The sequence below is a fragment of the Bombina bombina genome, unplaced genomic scaffold, assembly GCF_027579735.1.
Source record: "Bombina bombina isolate aBomBom1 unplaced genomic scaffold, aBomBom1.pri scaffold_1021, whole genome shotgun sequence".
Lineage (NCBI taxonomy): Eukaryota > Metazoa > Chordata > Amphibia > Anura > Bombinatoridae > Bombina > Bombina bombina.
In genome coordinates, this window is record NW_026512429.1 from 20,642 (window position 1) to 33,161 (window position 12,520).

General features: G+C 38.6%; 1 protein-coding gene across 1 annotated transcript in view; it reads right to left on the reverse strand.

Annotated features, from left to right (window-relative positions):
• LOC128644306 (anaphase-promoting complex subunit 1-like) overlaps positions 1-12,520 on the reverse strand; it is a gene marked incomplete at both ends in the record, with an annotated part of 51,193 nt that overhangs the window by 20,454 nt on the left and 18,219 nt on the right. Inside the window, one exon of the mRNA XM_053696973.1 lies at positions 6,550-6,645. Within this exon, the coding sequence (XP_053552948.1) occupies positions 6,550-6,645 (96 nt within the window). The remainder of the gene's footprint in view (positions 1-6,549; positions 6,646-12,520) is intronic.

The following is a 12,520-nucleotide window of genomic DNA, read 5'->3' on the forward strand; positions in this document are numbered from 1 at the left end:
CCCTCACACTTCCTGAATCCCCTCAGTCTATCAAATAGCCAAGTAAATGGAGAAAAGCAGGAAAAACAAGCAGTAAATGAGGTGCATGCTAGAACCATCAATTGATATGTTGCACAGTAGGGAGGTTCTTGTGGACTCTCACCACCATGAAAAAACTAATGAATCAGGTAAGCATACATTTTAATTTCATAGAGTGGTAAGAGTCCACGAGCCATAAAATATGGGATCTAATACCCAAGCTGTGGAGTCCATGAAACCATAAAAAAACACACAAAAAAAAACACATCCAAATGATAAAATCTCGTAAAAATTTGAAGGTATAACCAAGTAGTACCCTTGCAAAATTGTTCAATTAAAGCCTCCTTTTTTAAGATCCAGGAGGTAGAGCCAAGAAGCCAAAGTAACTGCAGTAAGCCTTCTGACCTCTACGCAGTTGGGGAAAAAAAGAAAAAGAAAGAACCAGAATTTCCTGATTAATATGTTGAGAAGAGACAACCTTCGGAAAGAAATTATAGTGAGTCCTAAAAACCACATTGTACTCATGGAAAATCAGAAAATGGGTCTCGCAAGACAACGTTGAAAGTTTCAAGATTCTGGCTGAAGAAATAGCTAAAAGAAACAAAAAAATGGTCCATGACAAAAGCAGAGTATCCAACTTATACATAGGTTTAACCCCTTCGCTTCCAGGAATTTCAGAGAAAAACCAAAATACAGTGAATTTTTAGCATTTTTGCTATTACTCCATTTAAACAGAAAGAACTTTTTTTTTTTTTTTTTTTTTTTAAATGTACCTATCAAAAAAAATTTTTATAATAAAATATATATATATTTTAGTAGACAACTGAAGGTATTGAGCTAGCCCCATTTTGGTATATTTCATGCCACTGTTTCGCCGCCAAATGTGATAACATCAAAAATCTTTTTCAAACAGTGTTTCTCACTGAAATGTACATACCTCTTGTGTAGTTATAACACAAATGGAAGTAAAAGCTTCTATGGGACCACCTTTATACAAAAGTAGACATGCATGGCTTTGCTATTTTTTTGGTAATTATGAGGCAGCTAATTGTAGCTGTGCACCATACTTCTGAAATCCCTTGCAGTGAAGGGGTCAATTAATTAGCTGGCAAGGGTTATAGTATTATAGTCTAGGGATTATCCTCCCACCTCCCTGATCCTTTCTTAACAGCCCCCTACCACCACCTATACTCCTCACCACCATCTTAGGTACTGTCAGACAGTCTGCCAGTATTAGGTTTTAGGGCTTTTTATATTTGCAAAAATGTATTTGATAAATTTATTTATTTTCTGCAGTATAGAATCCCCCCTTCCTGATCTCTCCTAAACAGCTATCTAACCCCCCCCCCCCCTCCTAGTGGTGTCCACCAACTTATGTACTGGCAGCTGACTGCCTATACCCAGGTTAGGTATTTATTTATTTTTTCATTTTTTTTTTCAGTAGTGTAGCGGTCCCCCTACCTCCCCTCCTATCACCAAAGTAGGGCCCCCCACCCCGATTCCCCATTTTCTGTAGTGTAGAGGCCCCTGCCACTCCCTCCACCCTCTCTGCCGCCCACTTGCCTCCCTTCAGCACCTCCCACCAGCACTGAAGGAGATTGTTACAGAAAGTAGCACAGACCGTGTCACTGTCTGTAACGACATGGCAATCTCAACTCATATGGTAATGGAGCATCAGGCATGCTCTGTTACCATATGAGGAGAGATTGCAATACTCTCAATACTAATTTGAGACTCCACAGAGAATCTGGTCTAACCACAGGACTAATCCAGATAAGTGCCTGCACAAAAGATGATATATCAGGAAATCCTGCAAGATTATGTATCATACAAACCTGAAAAGGCAGAAATTTGACTCTTCAGTGAAGTGGCCGATAAACCCTCATTTAGTGCTTCCTGAAGAAATTGCAAAATCCTAAGAATACAAAGACTAAGAAATTCAAAATAATTTCCATATCTTAGGAGAGAGTCCAAAAAACCTCTTTGGTGCAAAAACCAAACATGCTATTCCCTCGCCATCAAACAGCAGCAGATGTGGAGGCAAGCAAGGATCTTGAGACATAAAAGCCTCCAAAATGGAAGAATCCAGTAATAAGAGCTGGACATCTGAAGTGGTCTAAAGCTGCAGGATTACCTGCTAGATCTTACCCACCACCCCCGTTTCCTGCCGATAACAGGATACGTCGGCTTCAGGTGCCAGGGGAGTACACAACATGGCACCGGAAGCCGACGTATCCTGTTATTAATGGTGGTGGGTAGGATCTAGCAGGTAATCCTGCAGCTTTTCTTTTTAATGTGTGCAATTATTAAAGGTTAAGTTTTAGCCTAAAGCTGTATTACGTTGAGGGTGAGTGCTATAAGCCCCCAACTTTGGCTCTCTCCTGTCTATGGGAGGGAGGGTGGGTGGATTCTACTATAGTGGGGTAGCACCGGATCTCTTAAGATCTTATACCTCAGTAATTCATTAGTCATAGTGCTAGCTTTTCATTTTTTCTGTGCATTGAAACTATACAAGGATAATAATAATGCAATCAACCTCCTTCATCGCTAGAGAACTCTTGGTTCTCCCCTGGTAATTGACATAAGCCACTGCTGTGACATTTGTCAGAATGAAACCTGATACAGGTCTCGCACTTAAGAGGGACCAACCCTGAAGAGCCCTGAAAATTGCTCTGTGGTTTAGAACATTGATTGGTAACCTCGCCTTCAGAGGAAGCCAAACACCTTGCACCTTTTGAGACTCCCAGACAGCTCTCCATTCTGGAAAACTAGTGTCACTTGTAATGACAGCCCAAGATGGACTTAGACACTCCTTGAATCAGAAACCTGAGAGATAACCACTAGGAAAGAGATTGTCTTGTTTTATAAACTAGACAAACTGACCGAGACAAGTTTAAATAATTCCCCTTTTACTGCATGAGCATACAGTGATGAAGAGGGAGCTAGTAAAAACTTGCAAAGAAATGGCAGCTGAAGCTACAACCATCAAACCGATAAGTTCCATGCACTGAGCAACTGGTGGATAAGATGTTATTTAAAGTGCTTCACAGGTACTCTGGAACGTTGCTCTGCGAATCTCTATCAGATTAAAGGGACAGTCTACTGTTATTGTTTAAAAAGATAGATAATTCCCTTATTACCCATTCCCCAGTTTTGCAGAACCAACACAGTTATATTAATACACATATCTCTGTGATTACCTTGTATCTAAGCCTCTGCAGACTGCCCCCTTATCTCAGACATGCAGTTTAGCCAATCAGTGCAGACTCATAAATAACACCAAAGGAGTGAGCACAATGTTATATATATATATGAAACACATGAACTAGCACTGTCTAACTGTGAACATTTTCAAAATGCTCTGAGCTAAGAGGCGGTTTTAAATTTTGTTAGAAATCAGTTTGAGTTTACCTAGGTTTAGCTTTTCAAAAAATACCACCAAGGGAACAAAGCAAATTTGATGATATAAGTAAATTAGAAATTTATTTACAATTGCATGCCCTATCTGAATCATGAAAGTTTAATTTTGACTAGACTGTCCCTTTAAGATGCATAGGCCCTGAGACTAGGAAAGGAATTCTGGAGAGTGGAATTAAAAATCTTTGGAAAATTGATCTTAGGTACAAAGTCCTATAAATTGAATAATGGGTACCGGGGGAAGAGACGCTAAATGCAAGAAGCAACAGATATGCCCTGTGCTTAGATTACAGACAGAACCTTTGTGAACATCCTGTGAGCCAACGCCAGCCGAAACAGCTTAAAGGCAAACCAGAGGAATTTGTATGATGCCTTAGAATGGGATCATGAAAATATGTGCCCAAGTCAATACTGGTCATGAACTGACCTGGCTGTTAAATTAGTGCAAATTGTTTCCATTGTTTAGGTAGAAACCCTCAGAAATTTGTTCAGAGATTTTATATTGTTCTGAACGTGCCTTCCTTGTTTGGCATTATAAAAGTATTGGAGAAGTAGCCAAGGCAATTACTCACCATGCATCCTGTATACATTAAAAAAGGCATCTGCCTCTCAAGCATTTTAGTGAACATAAAGCAAAAGAAACCTTACTCAAAGGTGGCCTAATTCTGAAATCCTCTGATACTATACTTAGAATACAGGGATACTGGACAGATCAGCACCAATCCTGCATAAACAAACTTAATCAGTTCCCTACCGCCCCATCAAGCTGCCTTAGAGAAAATGGACAATTTCTGTGTCTGCTTGGACTTGTTCCAATAAGTTCCTGGCTTCCAAAAGGACTTTGGAAGATTTGATTTCTGAGCACACAATAGCACAGATTTTTGGATTAGGCGTTCTCTTAGAACATTTGTTGCATCTTTCCCCTTTGTACTGTACCAGGACAAACTACTCTGACACCATATTTGCAGACCAGGACATCAATCAAAAGGCACAGCTGGCCAGTACCGCTAAAGCAGCATTATTTGCAGTCCTGAATTTCTTCTAAGGAAACTCTGCAGACCCCATCTCCAAAAAAGGGTTACACTAAACAGTTATTGCTCCAGTCACAGGCAATACTCACTGCAGAATAGAATAAAAAATCCCACCTGCAGAAACGCTCATGATAGGGTTAACATTTCCAGTCAATAGAATCTTTGAAGGATGTGCTGTACCCAAACGGAATATTAGGATGTCTTGCCAGTGTAAAAATGGCACCATCCACCTAGGGAGCCTACTCCCAAACCTCAGATTTTGAGATTAGCTCAGGAAACATCTGTTTGAGAAGGAAGAAACGGTTTACCAAGTCTATTCAAATGCCTTGGAAATCACCTCTGAAATGGTGTCAAGTACTGGAAAGACTGCCACAGACTTAGCAGCAGGCTTAACCAATAAATCCAGTTGATTAACAGATTGATTCTCAAAGGAAGGGGACTCACGGACACCCAGAGTCACTGAAACCTCTAGCAAAAGTGACTATAAAAGATCCAACTTAAATAGGAAAAGGGAAGACTCTGAATCCTGTTCTAAGGACAAATATGATCCTCATACAAAAAAAGTATAGGACGCAATAGAAACCGCTATTAATATTCTATTTGTAAGCGGTCCAAAAGAAGAATCTTCTACTGCAGAGAACATTACTCTGGTCACAGACGTTTGTGCTTACCAGCAGGTGGCACAGCCCCTAACACCTCTACAATAGAAGAACAAAGATAAATCCTAAAGGTCAGAAAAAAAAATCCATCTTACCTCCCTGAGTAGTATGCAATGGAGAGGGACACTGCCATTACAAGGGTACTGGGTGACAAACTTGATTAGAGTTGGTAACATTGTCCACGCAACCATACATAGTTACAAAGTAAGACCGACACAAGTATGCAAAGCATACACTTAGTCCAAAAGGGACTGAAAATGTTCCCCAATCCCCCCTCTAAAGGGTCAGAATGAATACTAAGAGAGGGTACAGTTCTAGTCTGCTCTAAAATATACCAATAAGGAGACTGCAACAAAAGAGAGAATATGCCAGTAACAGACTTGCATAAACATGAACTGATATGTAGATAAAATACAAGTACTCTGAGATTACATGTAAAATGCGTATAAACAATAACACACAGACAAAGACTACTGTGGAAAAATGATATAAACAGAAGCTGATATAAGTTTAAAAATGTAAACTTGTAATCAGTGTAAATGAGACAGAAAAAAAAGCCCAAACCAAGTTCTTGATGTGTGGTACAATAATGGTCACCACCACTCTGAGGGAAAGAGGAGGGAGCAGGAATGCAAGGCAGCTACAACGCGTGAAAAATGTAACTCTGATAACAGTGATAACTCTCTTCAGACTGGCGACAGAAACTGTGTGAGTGTAGGTTGCGTACTGTGTTTAACCAGCTGTATATATCCAGTGTCTGCTAGAAGAGCCCATCTAAATTGGTGACACTAACTAGGAAGTTGGGGGGATTAAAGCTTCTGGTGATGGGAAATTGTTTACCTGCCTCTTTGTGGAGAGGAGCGTCATATGTTATGCATGTGGACTCTCACCACCCTATGAAAGAAAAGGTATGGACACATTGTGGTAAATTTCTACAGTGCCAGTGAAAACTAATTTCTGAACTATTTGTAATAAATCCAATAGGTTACATCATTATGAAGTAAAATAAAATTGCATTATATTCAGCATAAGGGTATGGATTAAATTAATTTACCGTTGCTTATATACACACAACAAATTTACACACACACAGTGAATACAGTTCTTTACAATTGCATTTATGTATAATAGATGGCATAAATATTTTATTAGGATCTACATATTGTACCTTGGATATTGGCAAAGAACATTTGTTTCCATGATGAACTAAGACAATTACAGGATTATCTAAGAACTGTATTTAACTTAAAGGGTGTATTTTAAACTAAACACTGCTGTATAATTAACTACAGGAAGCCTGGCACGTGAAATGTTGCTGTTTTCATCTCTTTAAAAGAAAATCTTTAGTAGCAGTGGGGGGGGGGGGGGACGACAACTTGTGTTGGTTCATACATTGATATAACAGAACACTGAATATAATTTACCTGATCAATTGCAATGTAGGCTGGAAGCATTTCAGGATTCTCTTGTGTCACACATTCATATAGTATGGAAGAAAACAGGTCTAGGATTTCTTGTTTCTGAAATAATAATGAAAGCTATCAAACAGAACTAGATAAGAGCACATTTGTATTTCAGTATGTGAAATTAGTATAGAATTTATACCTGACATTAATTTCTTCATATTCTGAGTAACAGCAACAATAGAAAAAATAGAATGAGAAAGAATCACCAAAATATAGGGAAGTACCCCAGGAGAGTTACTCTTGTAACATGTGGAAATTAATGTGAGATTTCTGTTATTTTGTCCCATGCTAAAAGTTTAGATTTTGTTTTGACATGTATATACACAGATATATATATATATACACACACACATATACATACATACATATATATATATATATATATATATATATATATATATATATATATATATATACATACATACACACACACATATATATTTACACATATATGCAATTTATGCTTGATGTTCTTTATAACCCACCCTTAAGTTTCATTATTAATGGTCTTCACTGCTGGGTATTAGTTCCCAAGAGTAATGGATTGTGGACTCTCATCATCTGTATGGAAAAAAACATTTATGCTTACCTGATAAATTTATTTATTTCATGGTGATGCGAGTCCACAATCCATTACTCATGTAAATTACTCTTCCCTGCCATTAGGAGGTGGCAAAGATTCCCTATACCCCAAAAGCTCTATGAAGCCTCTCCCACTTTAGTAGACACTAGTCTGTTATATAGCCAAGCAAAAAAGGTAGGAAAAGAATTAAGAGCAAAAAAATAGGAGCAGGAAAAAAAGATGTGCAAAGAAAAATGAAACCATCACTAAACAAAAATAACAGGGTGGGGTCTCGTGGACTCTCACCACCATGAAAATAATTTATCAGGTAAGCATAAATTATGTTTGTTTGTTTTTTTTAATACAGGTGATGAGAGTCCAAGATCCATTACTCTTGGGAACTAATAACCAGCAGTGAAGTCCATGAATAATGAAAACTAAGGGTGGGATATAAAGAACATCTTTTTTTCAAAGACAAACTAAATCCACAACCCAAATTAAACCCATAGAAAAAAAAACAATTTATGTAAGAACTTACCTGATAAATTAATTTCTTTCATATTGGAAAGAGTCCATGAGCTAGTGACGTATGGGATATACAATCCTACCAGGAGGGGCAAAGTTTCCCAGACCTCAAAATGCCTATAAATACACCCCTCACCACACCCACAATTCAGTTTAACGAATAGCCAAGTAGTGGGGTGATAAAGAAAGGAGTAAAAAGCATCAACAAAGGAATTTGGAAATAATTGTGCTTAATACAAAAAAATCATAACCACCATAAAAAAGGGGTGGGCCTCATGGACTCTTGCCAATATGAAAGAAATGAATTTATCAGGTAAGTTCTCACATAAATTATGTTTTCTTTCATGTAATTGTCAAGAGTCCATGAGCTAGTGACGTATGAGATAGCAATACCCAAGATGTGGAACTCCATGCAAGAGTCACTAGAGAGGGAGGCATAAAAATAAAAACAGCCATTTTTTGTTGAAAAAAATTAATCCACAACCCAAAATATAAGTTTATTCTCATAAATGAAAAGAAAAACTTAAAACATAAGCAGAAGAATCAAACTGAAACAGCTGCCTGAAGAACTTTTCTACCAAAAACTGCTTCCGAAGAAGCAAATACATCAAAACGGTAGAATTTAGTAAATGTATGCAAAGAAGACCAAGTTGTTGCTTTGCAAATCTGATCAACTGAAGCTTCATTCTTAAAAGCCCACGAAGTGGAGACTGATCTAGTAGAATGAGCTGTAATTCTCTGAGGCGGGGCTTGACCCGACTCCAAATAAGCTTGATGAATCAAAAGCTTTAACCACGAAGTCAAGGAAACAGCAGAAGCATTCTGACCTTTCATAGAACCAGAAAATATAACAAATAGACTAGAAGTCTTCCTGAAATCTTTAGTAGCTTCAACATAATATTTCAAAGGTCTTACCACATCCAAAGAATGTAAGGATCTCTCCAAAGAATTCTTAGGATTAGGACACAAGGAAGGGACAGCAATTTCTCTATTAATGTTGTTAGAATTCACAATCTTAGGTAAGAATTTAAATGAAATCCGCAAAACCGCCTTATCCTGATGAAAAATCAGAAAAGGAGATTCACAAGAGAGAGCGGATAATTCAGAAACTCTTCTAGCAGAAGAGATGGCCAAAGGAAACAACACTTTCCAAGAAAGTAGTTTAATGTCCAAAGAATGCATAGGCTCAAATGGAGGAGTCTGTAAAGCCTTCAAAACTAAATTAAGACTCCAAGTAGGAGAGATTGATTTAATGACAGGCTTGATACGAACCAAAGCCTACACAAAACAATGAATATCAGGAAGTTTAGCAATCTTTCTGTGAAATAAAACAGAAAGAACAGAGATTTGTCCTTTCAAGGAATTTGCAGACAAACCTTTATCCAAACCATCCTGAAGAAACTGTAAAATTCTAGGAATTCTGAAAGAATGCCAAGAGAATTTATGTGAAGAACACGATGAAATGTAAGTCTTCCAAACTCGATAATAAATCTTTCTAGAAACAGATTTACGAGCCTGCAACATAGTATTAATCACTGAGTCAGAGAAACCTCTATGACTAAGCACTAAGCGTTCAATTTCCATACCTTCAAATTTAATCATTTGAGATCCTGATAGAAAAATGGACCTTGAGATAAAAGGTCTGGCCTTAGAGGAAGTGGCCAAGGTTGGCAACTGAACATCCGAACAAGATCCGCATACCAAAACCTGTGAGGTCATGCTGGAGCTACCAGCAGCACAAACGATTGCTCCATGATGATTTTGGAGATCACTCTTGGAAGAAGAACTAGAGGCGGGAAAATATAAGCAGGTTGATAACACAGAGGAAGTGTCAATGCATCCACTGCTTCCGCCTGAGGCCTGGACAGGTACCTGGGAAGTTTTTTGTTTAGATGAGATGCCATCAGATCTATTTCTGGAAGCCCCCACATCTGAACAATTTGAGACCACAATCATCAACTTTAGAAGTTTCAAACAATTTTGAAAATCTTCATCCACAGAAACTTCTGAGATTTGAAACACCAAAAAGCAGAAGCAACTTCTACAGTAGAAATGCTTGCTGAAAAAGGCTTTTCGAAGAAAGGTTACCAATTTCAGGTGTCAAGTCCAGCGGGAACGCATGGGAACAGAGTTCCTGCACTATTTTTGCAGGAGGAACTAAGTTCCCCCTGGACAGAGAACAGAAACAATTCAGTAAACATTGCTGCTGGTGAGAGGACCTGGAGCACAGTCTGCTTAGAGGGATAGTGAGGTCCTTTAGTAATGATTAGTAATGAGCAGTAGCACTTCCTACAGTACACTAAAATGCAAGTTTGTTAGCAGTCCTGCTGTGTATGAAGAGCACTAGAAGCAGAAATTTGACCCTTCAAAGAACTTGTAAATAAAACCTTATCTAATCGATCCTGAACATATTGGAGAATTCTAGGAATTCTAAAGGCATGGCACTGAAACTTTGAGATTCACAGCAACAAAAATATATCTTCCATATTTTATGATATTTTTCTCAATACTGGCTCTCACCTACAAAAGAGTATCACCTATCACATCTGAAAAACCTCTGTGCTTCAAAATTCCTCCCTGATGATTGATGTATGTCTGACTGGAATCAAATATATTTAATTTGCTTTAGAAGAGGCCACGACTGAAGAGCTTGAAGAATTGCTTAGAGTTCCAGAATGTTTATAAGAAACCTTATCTCCTGAGGAAACCAAACTTCTTGTGCTCTCCCAGCTTCCCAGACCGCGCCCCCAGCCTGAAAGACTGGCATCTGCTGTCACTATAGCCTAAGATGGATGAAGAAAGGAAGCCTTAAGGGCTAAGAACGGATTGTCTATCCACCATCATAGGGATTGTTTTACTGAAGAGGACATAAGTGAAAGCGAGCAAAATTAAGCACGTTCGATACCACCACCATAAGACCCACACCTTCCATACATTGAGCTACTGTTGGAGAAGCAGTACCCTGAAGAAAAAATGCGTTCTGAAATTTCAGTCTGCTGGAGTCTTAAAGATGGGCGCATGGAAACAGAGTCTATGGAAACTCCCAGAAAACAAACTGTGGTACTGGGGAACAAAGAGCTCTTTAGAACATTTATCTTCCATCTGTAATCTTGTAGGAAAGATAGGAGACTCAGAGTCTGAGAAAACACTAGAGAAAGGGATGGAGCCTTAACAAAAATATTGTCTAGGTATGGGTCTACCGAAATGTCATGAGTTCTGAACACAGCCAACAAAGTATCCAAAACATGGTGAATACGCATGGGGTGGTGGCCAACCGAAATGTAAGGTAATAAACTGGTAATGTTGTTGTGAAATTCAAAGCTGAGGAACTGATAATACTACTTGTGAATAGGGTAATGAAGGTATGCATCTTTCAAGTCTATTGTAAACATAAACAAACCCTGTTGGACTAGAGGTATAATTGTACAAATGGTTTCCTTTTTGGAGGTTGGAATGCTCAAAAACTTGTTTAGAGTCTTCAAATCCAATATGGGTCTGAAAGTTCTCTCCTCTTTTGGAACAATAAAGAGATTGGAATAGAACCCCTGAACCTGCTCTGAAACACGGACAGGATGAATAATCCCCATATGCTCCAGATCTGACTCATTGAAAGGAGTCAGCTGCCTTCAAATAATTTTTTTGACATTGGACAGAAGGGAACGTTCCTTGATAAGGCCTCGCTTGAAAACCTATCCTGTAAACCTGGGAATGACCTTTAAAACACAGGGATCCTGAACTGAATGAAACCAGGCCTTCTGAAAGAGATTTTTTCTACCCCATAGCAGAACAGAATCTGGAATGGGGGCCGCACATTCATGCAGATTTAATGTTCAAAGTGGTGCACAAGTCCTCCTCAAATTAGTTTTGTAATAAAACAATCTAATCGGTCTAAAATCAGAAAAATACAAAGTGTCTGTGATATAAAATATTGAGTGTCTGTGAGGGTTATCTGGGTCCCCAGGCTATGCTATACCTAAAAAGTGGATCTACAAATAGCCTCTGGGCTAGGTGAGTGCATATCACTTAACTGAAAGCAGCACCCACTCCACTGAGCTTACCAGTAAAGAAGAAGCTGTATCCAGTAGAGAGCCGATCTAGTGCTGTTAAGGTAACAGCAGAGTATATAGGAGAGGTGTACACAATGATCCCACATGAGGCGGCTAAGGGAGGTTATGGCTGAAATCCAATAAGAAAGTACTGTGCCAATAACCAAGTACCCCTATACCCCAGAATCCAGAAATCAGCAATGCAGAGGGGTAACAGGTCTCACACATTGGTCTCAGCACCCATGTTAATGTAGAAACTGGAACACCTCTAATCTTCGTCTTCCTCCTGGGAGGCAAAGAACAAAATAATACAGGAAGGTGGGAGGACTTAAAAGCTCTTGTTGTTTGGGGATCTTTGTCTCCCCTTAGTGGCAGGAATTCAATCCCACACGTCAAGCCAACTTGACTCTCACCACCATATTAAAGAAATAATAAAAAATAAAAATCAATTTTAAATTGGCATGAGAAACATAATTTATGTAAGAACTTACCTGATAAATTCATTTCTTTCATATTAGCAAGAGTCCATGAGCTAGTGACGTATGGGATATACATTCCTACCAGGAGGGGCAAAGTTTCCCAAACCTCAAAATGCCTATAAATACACCCCCTCACCACACCCACAATTCAGTTTAACGAATAGCCAAGAAGTGGGGTGATAAAAAAGTGCGAAAGCATATAAAAATAAGGAATTGGAATAATTGTGCTTTATACAAAATCATAACCACCACAAAAAAAGGGCGGGCCTCATGGACTCTTGCTAATATGAAAGAAATGAATTTATCAGGTAAGTTCT